The sequence below is a fragment of the Vulpes lagopus genome, chromosome 5 (genome assembly GCF_018345385.1).
Source record: "Vulpes lagopus strain Blue_001 chromosome 5, ASM1834538v1, whole genome shotgun sequence".
In the NCBI taxonomy this organism is placed as follows: Eukaryota; Metazoa; Chordata; class Mammalia; order Carnivora; family Canidae; genus Vulpes; species Vulpes lagopus.
The window spans coordinates 86,297,796-86,318,988 of record NC_054828.1 but is presented as its reverse complement, the minus strand read 5'-3'; the positions used below and the strand labels follow the sequence as shown (position 1 = coordinate 86,318,988).

The 21,193-nt window shown below is 34.5% G+C and overlaps 1 protein-coding gene across 19 annotated transcripts in view; it reads left to right on the top strand.

Moving 5' to 3' along the window:
• Positions 1-21,193, top strand: part of GCFC2 (GC-rich sequence DNA-binding factor 2) — a 47,528-nt gene that overhangs the window by 7,632 nt on the left and 18,703 nt on the right. For 4 of the 19 annotated variants that reach the window (XR_005987851.1, XM_041755521.1, XM_041755520.1 and 1 more), the window contains exons 3-11: positions 941-1,165; positions 2,096-2,193; positions 6,685-6,800; positions 11,609-11,795; positions 13,931-14,054; positions 15,013-15,094; positions 15,589-15,701; positions 16,664-16,863; positions 18,920-19,070. Coding sequence is in view for 11 of the 19 variants with exons in the window: in XM_041755521.1 (XP_041611455.1) it covers positions 941-1,165; positions 2,096-2,193; positions 6,685-6,800; positions 11,609-11,795; positions 13,931-14,054; positions 15,013-15,094; positions 15,589-15,701; positions 16,664-16,863; positions 18,920-19,070 (1,296 nt within the window). In the remaining 8 variants the exon portion in view is untranslated. Of the gene's footprint in view, positions 1-940; positions 1,166-2,095; positions 2,194-6,684; positions 6,801-9,764; positions 9,947-11,608; positions 11,796-13,930; positions 14,055-15,012; positions 15,131-15,588; positions 15,702-16,663; positions 16,864-18,919; positions 19,071-21,193 lie in introns of those variants that run through there. The other 15 variants (XR_005987852.1, XM_041755522.1, XM_041755526.1 and 12 more) reach the window with 14 other exon arrangements.

The window sequence follows — 21,193 nt, the reverse complement described above, 5'->3', positions numbered from 1 at the left end:
AGTATTTTGCTTAAATACTAGAAAGTTTTTCCAGAAAGTAAAGATAAATTTCAGCTTAGATCATACATGAAGAAACTTGTTTTGAATTGGAATAATACACATTAATGTTGTTTATATGCTATAAAATAAAACCTAGAAGCACCTGGGTGACTCAGTTGGTTAAGCTGCCTTTGGCTTAGGTCATGATCCCAGAGTTCTGGGATGGAGGCCAGCATCAAACTCCCTTCTCAGCAGAGAACCTGCTGCTCCCCCTGCATTTGTGTGCATGCATGCTCTGTCAAATAAATAAAATCTTAAAAAAAAAAAAAAACTAAAACATGGGTCTATTAAAAGATATCATTTAAATATTTTTCACCTGATAAATGAATCTGATTATTTTCTTTATACTTTTTAACTTCTCATTTATTCATGTGGAAATCACCACAGGATCTTGATTTAGCTGTGTGCTGGTTTTAGTCTCTTTCTTACTTCCTGTATGCCTGGATACCACAAGGAGAGGGGAAGGGCATAATACAGCATTCTTTGTGCATCAGATTGGCCTGTACCCCATCATTCGAACCTCTGCAGGTCTCACAGACTAAGCAGTTCTGTGCTCAGCTCTCTCCCCCTTCCCAACCCTCATAATCTGAGAGCTTTTAGAAATGAGAAATAGTCTTCAACAAAAACTCAGCAACAACATCTGATGAATAAGAGAGCTAGAAGATACATTGAAGTCGTATCGTTATATTTTCTGATACTTCTAAATTAGGTTCATTTTCTAATTTACATTAAATCTCTTTAAAAGTAATCTTATTGATGGAGGTTTTGAGTTCTACAGTTACATTAATACCAGAATTGGAAAAAATTGAAAAGACACTGCCTTTTTATTTTCTTTAAATACGAGGAATATGTATTTCTGTTGGTGTTTGTTTTTCATTGTCTTCCTCTTTGTTTCTTTTAGTAAATATCCCTGATTCAGCTTTTATTCAGGAAGCTCGCAGAAAACGTGAATTGGCCAGGGCCCAAAATGACTTTATCTCTTTGGATGTAAAACATACGTCTACCATTGCTGAGATGAAGAAAAATAGTAATGAAGATCCTGAGAGTGAGCCTGATGACCATGAAAGGAGAATACCATTTACCCTAAAGCCTCAAAACCTTAGACAAAGAATGGCTGAAGAAACAAGTACATACTTAATTTATTTACAATATTTAAACATTGAGGGATTTTTCACCCAAGTATAACATTACGTTAAAATTTTCCATAAAAACATAATGTATCTCATACTTTAAAAGATGTTAGAAGTTGGTTTAAAAAAAAAAAAGTTGGTTTTTATTTAATACAAATTTGGTAAATGACATCATTGTCTCTAAAAGATCTATTAAGATGTTATTACCAAATAATGTGTAATAACATTATTATCTGACCTCCTTGATCTTTTTTGGTAGGTTAAAAAAATTGTACAGTGTCTTATTTTTGATATTGAAAACTTTCATTGTCACCTTTATAAAGATTTTTTTTAACATGGAAGCATCTATAGGGATTTTAGATGTTATTTATTAAGCTCTCCCCTGCTCTGATGAAAAATGTCCTCTACCAATAATCCTTAGGCCTAATAGGACTATTTTCACATTTGTTATTTATAAACAATTACATGTTTTATCAAAATTCTTATCATTTTGAATGATATTTTTTCAGAATGAGACTTTTGGTTTCTTCATAACCCAGAAATTAATTTTCAATATTTAGATTCTAGGATAGAATTTATAATTCCTAATAAGGATTATCAAATGTTTCATTTTTTTTCTAAGTTTTTTCCCCCCGTATATGAAACTGCAGTGTTTTCATTGGGACAGTTTGTTGATGAGTACAGGTTCCCAGATTCAAGTCCCAGCTTCAGCACATTTTCCAGACAAGTTATTTAATCTCTTGATAGGAGTTTCCTCATTAAAAGAAAGAAAAGGCTGTTAGTAGTGCTTTCTTCCCAGAATTACTGTGAAGAATAAGTTAACACATATAAAGCTGCTAAGCCAGTGCATGGTAAGCCCTTCAAAAATGTTAGCTGATGCTATTAGAATGGAAAAATACAGACTACTCATGAATTTTTTTTCCTAGAACCCAGAAATGAAGAAACAAGTGAAGAAAGTCAGGAAGATGAAAATCAAGATATTTGGGAACAGCAGCAAATGAGGAAAGCAGTTAAAATTACAGAGGTAGTTATTTTTTATACCATATATATTAATTTTCTGTGGCTGCTGTAACAAATTATCACAAACTTGGTGGCTTAAAACAAGAGACATTTATTCTCTTACAGTTGTAGAGGCTAGAAGTTTGAAAGCAAGGTGTTAGCAGGGTTGTGCTCCCTCTGAAGGCCCTAGGGGAGAATCCTTTCTTGCCTTCCAACTGTCACTCCAGGTGTTCCTTGCTTTGTGACTATATAACCCCTGTCTCTATCTCCCTCTTTATATGGCCACCTTTCCTATACCTCTATTCTATTTTATAAGAATATTAAGAATATTTGTCATTGGATTTAGGGCCCACTTGGATAAGCCAGGATATTCTCATCTTTAGATATTCCACTTAATTACGACCAGAAGGACCCTTTTTCCAAATAAGGTCATATTCACAGGTTAGGACATAGACTTGTTTTTTGTGAGGCTACCATTCAACTTATTATACCTTATATATTATGTTCTCTTCCTACTAAATTATAAATATCTTCTACATATTATAGGCCACTTGAGGGGACTATATTTTTTTAATTTTATAGTAATTGTAACATACGGTAGGTATGTAAATGTGAAGTGTTTAAACAAATAAATAGATTTAAAACGAAACTAATAAAAATAATACTGTTGTTGAGGTCAGGAGTCCTAGATTTGGGTTCTGGCTGTACCACTAAAATATATGCTCCATGAGGTCAAGAGTTATAATTAACTGTTCAGTGTTTTATCCCTCTGTGCCTAATATTATGAGTGCTCAATAAATACTTGTGCAACTTTGCACAAATTATTTAGCCCTTTTTTAAAAAGATTTATTTATTTATTTTAGCAAGCACACATGCCCAAGTGGGGGGGGGGGGTGCGGAGTTGGAGAGGGAGAGAATCTCAAGCAGATTCCACATTAAGAATGGAGCCCAACATGGGACTTGATCTCACAACTCAGATCACTACCTGAGATAAAACCAAGAGTCGGATGTTGAAACAACTTTGCTACCCAGGCACAACAAATTCTTTAATTTTCTAAACTTTTCTCATCAATAAAATGGGAAGACAATGTTACCTACATGAGTAGGTGGCTATAAAGTTTAAAATCATAATTTAAATCAGAGCACTTATAAATTATATAATAGTATACAAATATAAATGTTTCATATTTTAATCTGTTTAACAAGAATGCTTTGAAAGATTATTTGCTCTTTTAAGTAAGAAGGTATTAAGATTTCCATGTTATTAAAAGTAAAATGTTAAGTGAAGGTAAGCCTTTGGTTGTAACAACATTTAGAAATTTCTGACCAGAGCAATGATATAGAGGGCTATTTTTATCATGTAAAAATAATAGACTTGGGACCCCCTCCCCTCTTCAGTAAAATCAGTATAGCAAAACAACATGAAACAAAATACTTTGAGAAAAAACTGCCACAGTCTTTACTCTGACTGCTCAAGTTTGCATAATTCCTTTTTTAAATATTTAATTGTAGTCATAGTATATATATATATCAGAAGTTCCCAGACTTCCCATTCGTGGAGCCCTCAGTATCAGTAACTTTATCCTGGTGCTTCCCCAGGCCAAAAGAAGTACCAAACAATTCCATTTATTAAGTAGTTTGAGTCAAAGAATTTAATAATATTTATGTCCTGATAACTTAGTATCTTTTGGAAAAAAACACAGATAAGTTGAAGAAAAAAGTCTTTTAATTTCATTTTTTAATAACCACAATTATTTAGTAATGGTGATGCACCTCTTGGGCACTGCATGACGTCTCAGACCTTGGAATCAAATTGTTCACTGTCCTTCTCACCTCCTTTCCAAATTGATTTTCAATCACTACTTCCTTTTTATCATATCCACCAAGAACCCACCTTCACTAATAAGACTGTAGCAGAGGACTCTAGGACGATCTAATGTTGCAACTGTGAACAAATTAAAACTAGTAGTCCAACAAATGATGAATATGTATTTCCCTAAAATATTTATATTTAAAATATTTCATAGCATCCCTTTGAGTTCATTGGGATGCCTTAGCCTGTAGTTTCAGAACCACAGTATGCATACAATTTCAAATTCTGGTTTTTTGTTTGTTTTTTTTTTGCTTGTCATGTTATAAATATTTTCCCCTATTTCTATTACATAGTTTTAATAGTGACTAATTTTTTAAACTGTATAATATTTATTAGAGTTAGTGAATCATAATTTCTTAGCCATTCTTCCTGTTGGCAAACATTTTAGGTTATTAACAATCTGAATTTTTTTTCCATTTTTTTTTTTCCATTATTAATAAGAATAGATGGGGTGCCTGGCTGGCTCAGTCGGAGCATCTGACTCCTGATCTCAAGATTGTGAGTTTGAGCCACTTGTTGGGTGTAGAGATTACTTAAATAAAACTTAAAATAAATAAGAATTGGTAAATATTTGCTTGCCCTTTTTTCCTTCCTTTTTTTCCTCTCTTGTTCAGATGTATGTTGAAGGATACTTAGGATAATGGCCAAGAGTGGTATTACAAATAAAGGACATGAACATTTCTATGGCATTACTGCATTTTTCCATATTGCTTTCTAAAGAAAATTTAAATCAATCTGTAATACCACTGATATTATGGGAATGTTTCATTGCAGTCTTGCCAGGTTAGGTGCAGGATTAGTTGCACCTAAAAAATGGAATCTCAGACTATTTGATTTGCATTTTTTATTATTAACTGTGGGTGCATTTACTGGTTTCTTTATTGAAAATCTACCACATGCTACTGTATTCGTTTCATATGACTATTGTAACAACCACAAACATTGTGGTTTAAAACACAGAACTTTATTTTCTCACACTTCAAAAGGTCAGAAACCCAAAATCCAGGTGTTAATAGGGCTATACTCCTTCCAAAAGCTCTAGAGGATAATCTATTCCTTGACTGTTCTAGCTTGTGGTAGCTGTTGGCACATAGCTACCCCTCTCTCTGCTCCATCTTCATATCTCTTTTTTTGTGCCCCAGAACTCCCTCTCCTTCTCTTATGAGGATATGTGTATTGTATTTGGGACTCATCTGGGTAATCCAGGGTAAGCCCCTTCTCCAAATCCTTAATCACATCTTTTGACATGTAAGGTAAAATTCACAGGTTTGGGAGGTAAGGACATAAACTTACCATTTTGGAATCACCATTCTGCCACTATGCCACTGAATAATAGGCCCTACTATGTACAATCTTTATAGGGGAGAGACAGCGGTTCTTTGACAGAACCTTGTACAGCGTCCTGAGATGGCACATAGAAGTAAGTGGTAGGTTTTATAGGTGAATAGGGAGATTTGGTAAAGCCTCTGCAGAAGTCAGTCCTATTTGGATGGGTCTTAGAAAGATGTGTATAATGTAAGGGATTTGAGAACAGATACCTGGATGTAAAGACATAAGATTTGAAACAGCCTGGCTGGTTTAAAGATTTGCAGGTGTGATTAGAGATGAATGGGAGAATTGGTTAAGAATTAATATAAAAGGGGCACCTGGGTGGCTCAGTGGTTGAGCATCTGCCTTTGGCTCAGGTCATGATCCCAGGGTCCTGGGATCGAGTCCCACATCAGGCTCCCCAAGAGGAGCCTGCTTCTCCCTCTGCCTATGTCTCTGTCTCTCTGTGCCTCTCATGAATAAATAAATAAATAAACTATTTTTAAAAATAAAGAATTAATATGAGAAATGATGATGCCTTATGGAAAATATAAGAAGGATAGTTAAACCACTGATTTAGCTAATTATCTGGTCCACTTCTTTGCATGTCTGTGTCTAAAACATATTCTTCAGAACTCTTTCAGCATTCTAAGGTGGTAGTGATAAACTACGATTAGCCGGAGGACAATAATATGAAATATTATAAGATGTACTAACTAGAATATGGTCCTTGACTAGTAATAGAAAACCCATATAATAGTAGCTTAAACAGAACTAAAAGCTTTACCTATACACCCTTCAGAAGACTTTCATTTACTTTTCTTTGACTAGACTAGAGTTAGGTGGATACTTCTATGATGGAGAACATAATTTTCTGAGAGTACATTAGATCATAAACAAAAGTAGCTTTAAAAACACTGAGAAGCAAGTTTTTGTGAAAAGATTTTGTAATTTGCCTCTTGCATGTAATTTTAAAATTATATATTTCGTTTTTTGTTTTGTTTTTATTTTTGAGAGAGAGTAAAGGGGGAGGGGGTGTGGAAAGGGAGAGAATCTTAAGCAGATACCACCCTGAGTCTGAAGCAAGGCTCAATGTCATGACCTGTGCCAAAAATCAAGAGTCAGATGCTGAACCAACTGAGCCAACCAGGCACCCCTAAAGTTCTGTATCTTAAAACCGAAAATTATAAAAACATTTTATTGTAACTATTAAAAACATCAAAGGCATGGAATTTAGATCTGGTGAGAAATTGAAATACCCAGTCTGCTTTTGTGCTATTAATATTTATAAGATTAATGAGCCTTTTAAAACAATACAAATTTTCATATTTTTAGGGACGAGACCTAGATCTTTCCTACAGCAGTAAACCTCAAGCACTAAAGAAGTTTGATACTTCAATTTCATTTCCACCAGTAAATTTAGAAATTATAAAGAAGCAATTAAATACCAGGTAAGTAGCACTGATTTTAAAATACATTTGTCCTAAACATTTAATAGTGAAAAAAGCACTGTGTTCTTAATTCAGTACAAATATTAATATTAAACAGATTTGTAGGGAAAGAAATATCATCACCTGTGTTACCACAGTAACACAACTGACTTTCTTTTCTGTATGTCTTTTTAGTCTTTATAATAGATACATGCTCCATGGTTAAAATCTATAAATAATCAAATTTTGCTTTTTTTCTTAATATTTTTAAAAGCCTTTATCTGCATTGTTAGATAGCCTTAATTTTTCAAAGTAGTAAGTTGGGAGTGATGGCAGTAAGATGCCATAGTCGGAAGCCTCAGACCTCATTTCCCTTTAGAGACACTGATTTAATATACAGTCCAAAAAACCTTCCAGAAACCAGTTAGAATGTTACACTGTGCCAGGCAAACTCAAAGCCAAGGATATCCACCTGTAATGGGTAAGAAAAGCCATTTCATTTCAACTGCATCAACCACTCTTATAAGCCCACACTACTTGTGAGACTGAAAGAGCTCAACTCACATCTTCTCCATTGAGAGGGAAAAAAAAGAAAAGTCGAACATACCTCCAGTGTTTTGGTTTTTGGAGGGACTGCCTGAGGGACTGTTTTTGCTTCATCTGTCTCAGAGCTATAATAGGGAACTGTCATACCTTAGATGACTTGGGGCCCCAGAAAGCAAAAGACCACTCAGTTGTGGCAGAGCCAGAAAGCCTACCATACTGCAGACAAACACCAGAGGGAGCAAGAGACTATGAATGCCTAAAGAAGAATCCCATGACTTCTCTAATAGGGAAATTTAATATAGAAGCCCATAAAAGATTTGAAGAGACTCCCCCTGTTCCTCAGATCTCTAGCCAGGCTGATGGGTGATGTCCCTCCCCTCTATGAAACTATTTCCCCTAAGTACATTTTCAAATGCATAAGACAACAACAGAAAATACCAAGAGACATAAAGAAACAGGAAAACCTGGTCCAACCAAAGGAGCAAAATAAATCTCCAGCACCATTTCTAAAGAAACAGATCTGTGAATTACTTGACAAACAATTCAGAATAATCTACTTACAGAAGCTGAAAGTGCTATAAGAGAACACACACAACTAAAAGGGAAACAATACATGAACAAAGTGGAAATATCAGCAAAGAAAAACTGTGGAAAAGAACCAGAGATTCTGGAGCTAAACAATATACACTGAATTGTAATAAATATATACTATATTGTAATAACACAATAAGCGACTGAAAACTTTAGTAGAGAGGATTAGCAACCTGTTTGATCAAACAGAAGAAAAAAGCAATGACCTCAAAGATGGTCATTTGAAATTATCAAAGAAAATGAAGAAAAGCGAAGGCTTAAGGGACCTGACATACTGTATATGTCAAGCAGAATAACACACATTATGGAATTCCAAGTAGGAGAAGAGAGAGTGGGGCAGGGAATTATCTGAAGATAAGTTCAAAAACTTACCAATTTGAGGAAGAAAATAGACATGCAATTTTAAGCTCAAAAAGATTATAAGAAGGATGCACCCAGGGAAGCTCACACTGAGATACATAATCAAACTTCCAAAAGACAGAAAGAGAATGTTGAAAGCAAAAAGACAAAAGCACCTTATCAGATACTAGGGAACCCCATAAGATTATTAGTAGATTTCTCTATAGAAATATTATAGGCCAGAAGGAGTAGGATGATGTATATAAAGTGCTGAAAGAAACTCCCAGCCAAGACTATTATAATCAATATAATTGTCCTTTAAAAATCCAAGGCGAAATAAAGACCTCAAAGCTGAGGGTGTTCATTATCATTAGACCTGCCTTACAAAAATTGCTCTTAAAAGTCCTTGAAAAAGGACTGAAAATGGTTGAAATGAAAGAAAGCCAGCCAGTGACATGAAGCATATGAAAATACAAGGCTGGCTGGCACATCAATAGAGCATTCAGCTCTTGATCTGTGGGTTGTGATTTCAAGCCCCACATTGGGTGTAGACTTAAAAGTAATAAACTAAATTTCTGACACAGCCTTGGTGTGTGTGTGTGTATATATATAAAGCTATGGTAAACATAAATATAGAAACAAATAGCTATTCATGTACTATTGTAAGATTGATGTGAAAATCACTTTTAGTTTAGGTATAGAATTTAAAAGATAAACAAAAACTGTGACACTGTTATTGAATACAAAATTTTAAGATGTGATTTGTGACATCAATAACAAGTGGAGGAAATATGAAGGAATAAGTAGAATTTTTTTGTATGTAATTGAAGTTATCAGCGTAAAATAGATTATTAGAACTATGTTTTTTGTGATTCCCATGATAAACACACAAAACTTATAGAAGATGCACAGGAGAAAATGAGAAAAGACTAAGGGCATGTGTCTACAAAAAAAATCAACAGAATACAGTAGCAAGAGAAGAAAAGGCAGAAAATACAAGACAGAAAATTTACAAAATGGCAATAACAAGATCTTCTTGTATTAGTATCACCTTAAATACAAAAAGATTAAGCTGTTATTAAATGACATAGAGTGACTGGGTAAAAAAATAAGATCCAGATATATGCTGTCACAAGAGACTCATTTAGATTTAAGAATACATATAGACTGAAAGTGAAAGGATTGAAAATAGTAAACTAAAGAGCAGTAGTGGCATAATTATGAACTGTTATAAGGGGGACGCCTGGGTGGCTCAGTGGTTGAGCTTCTGTCTTCAGCTCAGGGCATGATCCCTGAATCTGGGATTGAGTCCCACATTGGGCTCCCTGCGAGGAGCCTGCTTCTCCCTCTGTCTCTGCTTCTCTCTCTCTGTCTCATGAATAAATAAATAAATCTTTTTAAAAAAACTATTATAAGTGACAGAATGACATTATGGCTTATATAAAGAGATCAATTTATCAGAAATTCTAACGTAAACTATTATAAATATATATGCATCTGACATTACAGCATCTATATAAAGCAAGTATTGACAGCTGAAGAGAGAAATAGCAATATTATAATGAATAGTATGAGTCTTCAGTATCCTACTATCTATAATGGATGGAACATCAGTTGGAAAATCAATGAGGAAACAGTGATCTTGAACAAAACAGACCTAACCAGAATATTCCACCCAACAGGAGCAGAAGGTACATTCTTTTCAAGCACATGTGGAATACTCTTCAGGATAGATCAAATGTGAAATAACAGAAAAGCCTTAACAAATTTCAGACTGAAGTAATACCAAGTATCTTTTCCAAACACAGTGGAATGATGATGTTCATAGAGAACATTTCTGTTGCCCTTTTTTTTTTTTTTAATACTTGGGAATTTATTTTCTAATATATGGTAATAGGTTCCAAATTTTCTTCCTCTGTATCTTTTGTGTAAATCAGCTTTAAAGTAGCTTCATTCCATAATCATATTGCAGCTAAGATGTATTGGTTGTAGTGGTTCATTTAAATGGTTTGACATAGAAAAGGACATTATATAGCATTGTGAAGTACTTTATAGCATTTTATATCATATAGTGAAGTAAATATAAAAATTTTTAGATGTACCAGTTTTAGATATTAGGCTATCTATACTTAGGGAGTTAGAAAACTACCAGCCTACTGCCTGTTTTTGTAAATAAAGTTTTATTGTCACACAGCCATACTTGTGCATTTATGTATTGTCTGTGCATGCTTTAGTGCTACACCACACAATTGAGTTCATAGCAATAGGAACTATTAACTCCAAACCCTAAAATACTATCTGGATCTTTACAGGAAAAACTTGCCACGCTGTGTTCCAGATCATTGTTTTTCAGTACTGATGTTAAATGATGAAGATTGCCTTGATTCAAGACTATTTTTGTAGTAACCTCACTATTATTTACTATCTTTCTGAAAGTCCTTAATTGGAAGAAAAGAGCTAGAATTACAGCGATTGCATCTAAAATTGCATATAACGTGGGACTTGGGGTTTTTTGTATTTTGGCTTTTTTTGAAATTTTGAGACCGTTGTCTTACATTAATTATAGAATAGGAAAAAGGTAGCCGGCCACTGTTAGAGATTAGCATTTCACTTTATCTGGATAGATTTTATATTTAACTTTAGTGTTTTTTTAAAAAATATTTATTTGAGACAGAATGCACAAGAGCAGGGAACAGGGCAGAGGGAGCAGAGAGAAAATCCCAAGCAGACTCTGCTGAGCATGGAACCCAACACAAGTGTCAATCCCATAACCCTGAGATGAAGACCTGAGCCAAAATCAAGTCAGATGCCCAACCGAGCTGCCCTATTTAATTTTTTTTATTAACTGGGTTTTTTATTCTAAAAAGAAATTACGTTTTCATGGTCTAAAGACTAAAGTTAAAAGTCACACACTATAGGGGGATCCCTGGGTGGCTCAGCAGTTTAGTACCTGCCTTCGGCCCAGGGCGTGATCTGGCGTGATCGTGGAGTCCCGGGATCGAGTCCCGCATCAGGCTCCATGCATGGAGCCTGCCCCGCCCCCTCTCTGTCTCTCAAAACATTTATAAATAAATAAAATCTTTAAAAATAAATAAAATTATCCTCTAATTATCTCAAGCACCTAAAAACTTCTAAGTGTCCTTTCCTACCTTTTCCCCTGAGACCTTTCTCATTGTGGTACTCTCTTGTGTGCAGCAAGTCTCATAAACCCAGGTTTATGTGACTGTCCATTTCCTTGGTGGTGTCTGTAAGGTAGCTTTGAAAAAAATTTCATCAGACTTCTACTTACTGTACTAGAAATAAAAGTTGGAAAAACAAAGCAGTTTTCATTTTTCTTTGTTTTGTTTACTTAGATTAACATTGCTACAGGATACTCACCGCTCACACCTGAGGGAATATGAAAAATACATACAAGATGTCGAGAGCTCAAAGAGTACCATCCAGAACCTAGAGAATTCATCATCTCAAGCTCTAAATTTTAAATTCTATAAAAGCATGAAAGTTTATGTGGAAAATTTAATTGACTGTCTTAATGAAAAGGTAACATGGTTATAAATATATTTCCTTTTTATAAAGAAATCCCCTTACCATAAGATATATAAGTAAATCGCACAACTAAATACTTTCCTCTACTGTTTTCTTACACATTTTTGACATACTGTGACATTAAGGATCCCCTTAATGTTGGGCAGTTAGGGGTTTTTTGCAATTATTTTGGTATTACAAAGTTTTGTATATTAAATTGTGTTAAAATTCCATCTGTTTAAGAAAAATTCCTAAAAGGAATTAGGAAATCAAAGTGTTTAAATGTCTTTGAGGCTTGTGAAACATTGTTTAATTATTCACCAGAAAGATATATTAGTTTTATTTTTAGCTTATTTCGTTTAAAAAATGGGTTGTTTTTACATACTTATTTGGTGGGTTTTTTTTCATTTTATTTTTTTCCATTTTTTTTTTTTTTTTTACTGAAATTCAATGAATTAACCTATAGTATGTTATTAGTTTCAGAGATAGAGGTCAGTGATTTATCAGTCTTATATAACACCCAGTGCTTATTATATCATGTGCCCTCCTTTAATGCCCATCACCCAGTTACCCCATCCCTCCACCCATTTCCCTGCCCCCAGCAACACTCAGTTTTCTATGATTAAGAGACTCTTATGGTTTCATCTTATATATCTCAGAACAGTCCTTTGTTTTATTAACACATGTAGTCTTGTTTCTTGCAAATTATTTGTCTCTTTATTATCCTTTTAGTTCATAGTGTTTTTCCTCTTTTTTCCTTCTATGGTGAAAATTCCTTACTACTTAAAATTAATGTTTTATCCTACTTCATGTAGATAAACTTAGAGTTTGTCTTTTGATTTCACTTTTTTTTTTTTTTTTGATATCCTGATGTTTTGAAATTTTTGTATTAATCAGTGAATCATTCCTTTTTATAATTTCTGGTTTTGTTTCTACATACTAAGCCCTTACATTGGGGTCTTGAGTTGATCTTTTTTTTTTTTTTTTTTTTTAAGTAGATGAGTCATTTAAAAAATACATTCAACTTTCTTCACTGCTTTCATTTACATTTAAAATGTTATCAAACAATTGGATTTTTTTTTCTCTCCTCTTGTTTTAAGTTGTCTAACTTTTACTGTCCCTTGGTAGTTGCTTTCTGAAGTATTTATTGCAATACAGCTTTCTTCATTGATCCTTGAAGAATTACACTGTTAAAGTCTCTCACCCTACACATTGATGTATCCATGGTAGCTACTATGGAACATCATTGAAGTGAGGGGGTTGTTGTTGCCCAAGAAATATAAGAATGCTGATTTTATTTTATTTTTTTTTTTAAGATTTTATGTATTCATGACACAGAGAGGCAGAAACAGAGAGAGCGAAGCAGCTCCCTTTAGGGAGCCTGATGTGGAACTCAGTCCCAGGACCCCCGGGATCATGATCTGAGCCCAAGGAAGGTGCTCAACCACTATACCACCTAGGCGCCCCAAGAATGTTGATTTTATTTTTATTTTATTTATTTTTTTAAAGATTTTATTTATTTATTCATAGAGAGAGAGAGAGAGAGAGGCAGGGACACAGGCAGAGGGAGAAGCAGGCTCCATGCAGGAAGCCTGACATGAGACTCGATCCCTGGTCTCCAGGATCACACCCCAGGCTGCAGGCGGCACTAAACTGCTGTGCCACGGGGCCTGCCCAAGAATGTTGATTTTAAATAATCAGTTATTTCTGCTTCACAGGTTTTTTTTTACTAGTCTGGTTAGGTCTCTTCCGTTCTCTGGTTTTTTTTAATTTATCAGTTTTGTCAAGTGCCCTCTTATAGTCTCCCCCCCTCAGCTTATGAAAAAGAGCTGAACTCCTCATTTTCTCTTGCTCCTTGTATCTCAAATAAAGAACCCTATTTCTTATCTATCCATTCTTATCCATGTTCCTGACTTCAGCCCATTTGCTTTCATTATTATATTTATTACTGTTTTAGTATAGTTGATTTCCTGGGTTTTATGAATATTAAAAGCGTTGGCAGCCACATCTGTATCTCACAATTTTTTTTAAATTAAAATGTAGGATTGAAAATGCTCCTTTACACATAGGAATTGAGCATATACATATGCTTATGTATTTTTATAATTCATTATTGATAACCTACAAAATGTTACTTACGTGTATTTCAGATTATCAGCATCCAAGAAATAGAATCATCCATGCATGCACTTCTTTTAAAACAAGCCATGACCTTTATGAAACGCAGGCAAGATGAACTAAAATGTGAATCAACGCATTTACAACAGTTATCACGTTAGTGTATTTCGTGTTCAGTATGATTTATCGTTAAGCTGAATTATCAGCTGGAGAATATAAATATTTGTATTCTGTATAAAAAATGTTTTTTGCGTATCTTCTCACTAACCTTTCACCTACTATTTTTAAAAACCTCAAAATATGTAGAGCCAGGGCTTTAGAATGTCTTGAATTAAGTCTAAGACAAAAAAAATAAAAATAACTTCTAATCATTTTAGTATTTGAGACAATATATGGTCAGATAATGACTATTTTGAGATGAGTTGATGTAAATCTATAGGCCATGTCAGAAATGTAACTTAATAAAGATTTCATGGCCCTCCCACAGATTAGTTATGGAGGTTAAAGACATTTTGGTGGGTTTCAGTAGAGAATCATCTGTAAAATCTCAAGATTCGGATTTAAAAAAAAAATAGATTTGGATTTTAGTTCTTACACTGGTTTTGTATTTTCAGAGATGCCTTCCTTTGATTAAAGTGCTGTCCAGGGAATAGTGAAAGATGGGATCATAACCAAATAGCTGATTAAAGCAAAATGACTTCAAACACACGACCTGTAGTTATAAATTATGGTATATACTGAAGTAAAATGTAGTATGAATAAGATTGGTAATGCAAATTTAACAATTCAGGCACAGAAAAAAAAAACTGGTAAAAAGTACTAAGAAAAAGAATATGCAAAAAAGAAACTTGGTAGAATTTTGTTAGTGTTCTCAAGTGCTGAACTATTTTCGCTAGCCAAGGTGTCAGGCTAGCAAGCTCAATGCCTTTTAATATTATGGTTGGGAGCTAACATTGAAATTTCATTGCATGATGAAATATGCAATTCAAGCATATTAAGTGTGTTTATTTACACTTGTATGTATATATACCCGAGATATAACTTTGGTTTCAAAGTGTCTTACTTTATTTCTTTTGAGAATTTGCAGTATGAAATCAATTTTATTCATTAACAGGCAGAGCTGAGACATCAACAAATGAAAGCTTGGCTATAGATGAAAAAACTCAATGGATTTTAGAAGAGATTGAATCTCGAAGGTAGCTATATAAAGTGAAGACTTAAAGCATCATTGAGCAAGTATTTTTTGCTACTTAAATATAGTTAACCCATATGATATAATTAACCATAACTGAACATTAGTTTGTGAGGATGATGTAAAACCAAGATTTAGTTAAACAGTCCTAAACCCCAGCATTTAAGACACACTGGTGTATTAGGTCAGTCAGAAGGAACAGGTAAATGGTATTTCTTAGTCTGGTAATTTTTTGTAACTAGCAGCCACCCGTTATTATATTGTTACCCCCTCTTTAAAGTCTGTGTAGCCCATGAGAATGTCCTGTAAGAAAAAGAGGGAGAACTACCAGTTATGATTAATCAAGCTAAAATGCCAAAAATATTAACATAAAATTGTGTGCTAATAAGGTAGTTTATATTCTGAGCATTTTAAATAAATGGTGACTCCTGCTTTTTGTTTTAAAGCATTTCTTTTCAACAGGAACTGTTTTTGTTTTCGGTTTATTGCAAAACATAGGTCACGAAGAAGACAAGCAAGGACACTTTGTGGGAATTGTGATCACCAGGAAGGGACATCTAGTGATGATGAACTGTCTTCAGAAGACGTGATTGACTTCCAAGAAACCCAAGGTTAATTATCAAGTTTCTAATATGTCTTAATTTGAAATATTGAAATGGTAGGAAATACTTTACTGTGATTGCCCTTAAATACATAAAATATATAAAATAGTTGAAATTCAAGGAAAAAGGAACACATTTTTTACCCCCTTTTTAGACTTTTCCTGGGGCACTTGGCTGGCTCAATCAGTAGAACTGACTCTTGATCCTGAGCTTGGGGTGGTGAGCTAGAGCCCCATGTTGGGGTAGAGTTTACTCAAAAAAACAAAAAACACTTTTTCTACTTCTGAAAAAAGTGAGATAAAATGGAGAAACGTTGTGAGTATTCTACATCCTTACGGTTTTTTCCCTCAGCCTTTCTCATCTTTTGTAAAGGAATGATGAACATTTTTAATTTCATTTCTCTGCTACAAACTGTCTATATTATAGTTTTTAATTTAAAACAATTACATTTAGAGGTACCTGGTTGGCTTAGGTGGTAAAGCATGTAACTCTTGATGATCTCAGGATTATGAGTTTGAGTCCCATGGTGGGGGTAGAGGTTACTTAAAAATTTTAATGGTATGAGAAAGTAAAATATTGTATATTTGAAAGAATGTGGGCCTTACAGTCAAATAGATGGGTTTGAAGAAGGGCTGTATTCTGTGTGATCTTAGGCAGGTCCATTGACTTCCCTGAATCTCATGTTGTTTGTTTGCTTGTTTTTTGTCTGTGAATAGGTAGTAACACCTGCCTTGTAGAGAAGATAGTTATACGCTGAAATAGCAGGGACTCAATAAATGGTGGAGTTTTTTAGTGTCACTATTGCTATTAAAGTGATTTTTTGAATAAAAATTAATTTATACGTTAACATCAAAGGAAAGTTTTCAGCTCAGTTGATTACATACATAGTTGTACATGACTGTGTTTCTAGAAAGCAAATAAAGTTCACAAACTTAAAATGCCCAAAACACAGAGACTCATTTTGTTTACAGGTGATATTTTACAGGACCACAAGAAGATTTTTGAAGATGTACATGATGATTTTTGTAACATCCAGCATATTTTGTTGAAATTTCAACAATGGCGAGAAAAGTATCCTGATTCTTATTATGAAGCTTTCATTAGTTTGTGCATACCGAAGCTTTTAAATCCCCTAATCCGAGTTCAGTTGATTGATTGGAATCCTCTTAAGGTATTTAAGCTTAACATAGGAAAGAAATAAGTCTGCCATGGTCATTATTAAAATGCCCTTGTTATCAGTTTAGCTTTAAAATACATACAGTTGGGATTGATAGTGCGTTGGAGTAATAGTTTGCATTCATCTTTTCTTGTTTCTTTTCTTTTTGTTTCTCCCTTTATTTTTAAGGCTGAATAGCACTAAACATCTGTCAAGGAAACACTTTTATTTTTTATCTACTTCTATGATAAATTTAAGACCATTTTTAAATGATTTAAAAACGTAAAGATAGCATTAGCTTTTTTTTTTTTTTTTAAGATTTTATTTATTTATTCATAACAGAGAGAGACAGGCAGAGAGAAAAGCAGACTCCATGCAGGGAGCCCAACGTGGGACTTGATCCCAGGTCTCCAGGATCACACTCCGGGCTAAAGGCGGCACTAAACCGCTGGGCCACCAGGGCTGCCCAGTATTAGCTTTTAAGAATTTTAGTGTGAGGAAATTCAACTTAGGTACCAACAGTACTGAAGTTTGGAGATGAGGTATTGACAATAATTTGGTTTGGAAAGCTGCATTGAGAAGGGAGGATTTAAATGAGGACTGAAGGGTATAGGAGATTTAAACAGGAGACAAAAAGGAAAATTTTTGTAAAGGCACATAAGGAGAAATCATAGTTCAGGAGGTAGCGATTGTATAGAGTTTCAGATCCTAAAGAGATAGGAACTTATTTTGGTAAATAATGGGAGGAGTAGCATTATGAAAGTAATAAGATGTTTTAGGAAGTCCTAGCAGCAGGCTAACTTGGAGGGAAGGGAGATGAGAGATGGATATAATACTGAAAGGCTACTGCTGTACCCCAAGTCCAAGGTAGTGAATTCTTCATACAGAGTGGTAGTGACAAAGGAAAGAGAAAGGGTGGATTACAGAGAAAGAGGAAAAAAAAAGAAACAGACTCATAACCATGGAGAACAAACTGATGGTTACCAGAAAGGAGGAGGGTAGGGGGGGGTGGGGTGGGTGAAATAGGTGATAGAGATTAAAGAGTGCACTTGCTGTGATGAGCACTGGGTGATGTATGGAAGCGTTGAATCGCTATATTGTATGCCTGAAACTAATACAACTGTATATTAACCGTATTAGAATTAAAATAAAGAATTAGTAAAATACTATCACCCTGACACACCACATTGAACGGTGGCCCCAGTGTTTTGATTCTGGGTTATTAGAACAGTAGTAGTTCCATTAATAGAAATGAGGCATTTCCAGAGGGAAAAAGATTTTGAAGGAAGTTTTACTGATAGTGTGGAACATCCATGTGGATATGTCTAGTGAGGAAACAGAAATGAGAAAGTGAAATTGTAGGAATAGAGGAGAAACGAAGATAAAGATTTAACAACGTGAAGGAGACAGAGCCATATCCTTTTCTCTTTCTCTGCCCTAGTCATGCATGCCTGCCTGTTGCTGTGTTAGGTTCAGGGCCAGGCAGTATTCATAGTACAGGAACTAAGCTTATCTGTAAGAAAATGTTAAGTAGTTGGTTGAACAGCAGCCTAGTTGTTAATCACTCAAGCTGAGTCGAGTACTCTGTTACACTTAGCAGAGATCTGTTCATTCATTCATTCATTCCACAAATAATAATTGGCCATCTAATTGTAAGCTAAACCACCTAAAAATATAAATTTGTGCCTGTGAGAATCGAGGGAACCAGAAATGACTTTTGCATGAGGTAAATGATTTTTTATAAACAAATTCCATGGTTATTTTAAGTGCTATTCTTACAAATATATTTTGTTCTCAAAAGTAATGTGTGGCAGGTTCTGAACACAGTGGGCATTTTTGGAATATTTGTCATATGAATGGTGCATAGAATGTAGTTTCTTGTCATACTGTTTAGACATCATGTCTTTGTCATGTCATTCTGCCTAGTGTTGGTGGTCTAGGGCTAAATACAGGGGATTAAAATATGGAATTATTATGTTTGATTCTCAGAACAGGCGATTACTGAAAATATTATTTTTAAAATAAACTAATTTTTTAATATATTAAAAATTTTGATAATTTTATTTGTAAGTTTGATGCCATAGGTTTAAAACAGATGCCGTGGTTCACATCTATAGAAAAATTTATGGCTAACAGTATGGAAGATTCAAAGAAGGAAGATAGTTCTGATAAGAAAATCTTGCCTACTGTCATCAACAAAACAGTTATTCCTCGACTTACAGGTACTGCTTTGTAATCTTGATAAAATTAAATTATTCTCTGGCAGAGTCTAGGATCAATCATTTCTGCTATATTCACAATTTTTTTCAGAAGTTTTTGAATGCATTAAAAAAAAAAGTTTTTGAATGCAGAAATATGCAGTAAAAGCCAATAGATGTAACTGAAGGTGGTTAAAAAGTGCTTCTTTGCACAAGTGATTGGCTACCAAACTGCTAGTATTTCTCTGCCGTTAGCATTTGTGACATTAGTGTTGCTTTTATAATATCTAAGTCGTTTATTAGTGGCATACTTTCATTCCTATTCCTTTCTTTCTTTCCCTTGACTTCACCCCATTTCTGCTAATTTCTTTCTTTAAAAAACATTACTACATCTTCCCTACATCTGCACTTACAATGGTGTTTGTTTGTGCTTCCTGAAGATTTGTTTCATCTGAAATTTTACTTGATCTGTTTCACCATGTCCCTGAGAATCGATTCTTATACCAAAGTCTCCAGAACTCTTAAAAGATGAAGCAACCACTTTTGTATTGCTTCTTAGCCAATTTGGCTAAGCTCTAAGGATTTTTCTCAGTGTATCTTGCAGTACAGTCATAGTTGTATTAGAAAGTTAATACTTTTACCTAGCTCTCTTAATAACACAGAATATGTTTACTCTTCTAAAATCTCCAAATACATCACTTAAAATTAAAGTCCCTCAAATAAGTAGAATTATGAGAAATTAGTATTGTATATTTAATCTCAAGTTTTGTCCTGGACCCTCTTTTACTCTTCATGAGCCCCTTGGATAATTTCATGCCCTCCTTTAGTGCCATCTATGTCTGTGTTGTTCAGTGTGGTAACCAGTGACTAAATGTGATTATTAAAATTTTTACCTAAGTAAAATTAATATCTAGTTCCTCAGTCACCCTAATGACATTTTAAATACTTAATAGTCATATATATGTAGCTCATGGCTATCAGATAACAGTTATGATGTCTTTTTCCCATCATTCTGAAAGTTACTTTGGATAGTGCTGCTCTACATAATTTTAAATCCAAAAGAACTAGAGCAAGTCCAGATCTCTCTTACCAAAGTACTTTCTGAGTACATCTACTTGGATACCCAATAGGCATCTCCAAGTCCACATGTGAAATCATACTTACCATCTTTGCTGCAGTTCTACTTCTCTTATGTTTTTTATCTAGAAAGTGACATCTCCATCACCCATGTATTCAAACCAGGATTTTCAGTCATTCACTCCTCCATCTTTCTTACCTATACAAGCAATTGCCACATCTGGCTTGGGGTTTTTCTTTTAAAACCTATTTCATTTTTTCTATTACTTAACTTGTATTTTACAAGGGTCTACCCTGAGTTAGGCACTGTTGTTGCCTCAGCATATGCAGTAGTGAATAAAATAATATTTCCTTCTCTCCTGCAGCTTACATTCTGTGAAAAAGACAGATAATAAACAAGATAAAGAAAACCTAGAACATGTTAGTTATGAGGGATGAGATGAAAAAGTAAGAGAAAGGATACAAATTATCAAAGAGAATTGCAATTTAAAATAGACTGGCCAGAGAAGGTCTTATTGAGAAGGTCACAATTGAGATTCTGAAAGGAAGAAGTGGGCCTTAGGAATATCTGGGGAAATAGGACCCAAGGCAGTGGAAACAGCAAATGCAAAGGCCCCGAGGCAGGAGCCAGCCTGATTTGCTTGAAAAACAGCACATAGGCCAGTGTAGCTAAAGTAGAGTGAGGATGGGTGGAGAGCAGGAAGAGGTTAACAAGATGGCAAAAGCTGGGGTGCCTGGGTGGCTCAGTCAGTCAAGCGTCCAGCTCTTGGTTTCAGTTCAGGATATGATCTTGGTCATGGGATCAAGTGCTGCATTGGGCTCCCCCACCCCATCCCCCGCAGAGTCTGCTTTAGATTCTTTCTCTCCCTGCACCTCCCTAAAAATCTTTTTAAAAGATGACAGGAACTATGTTCTATAGGTCCTTATAATCATTTGTAAGACCTTAATTTCTTATTGTAAGTGAAAGAGTGAGAAGTAATTGGAGAGTTTGGAACAGAGAAATGATTATCTGCCTAACATTTTAATAGAATCACTGTGGTTACTGTGTTGAGAATGAATTGTATAGATAG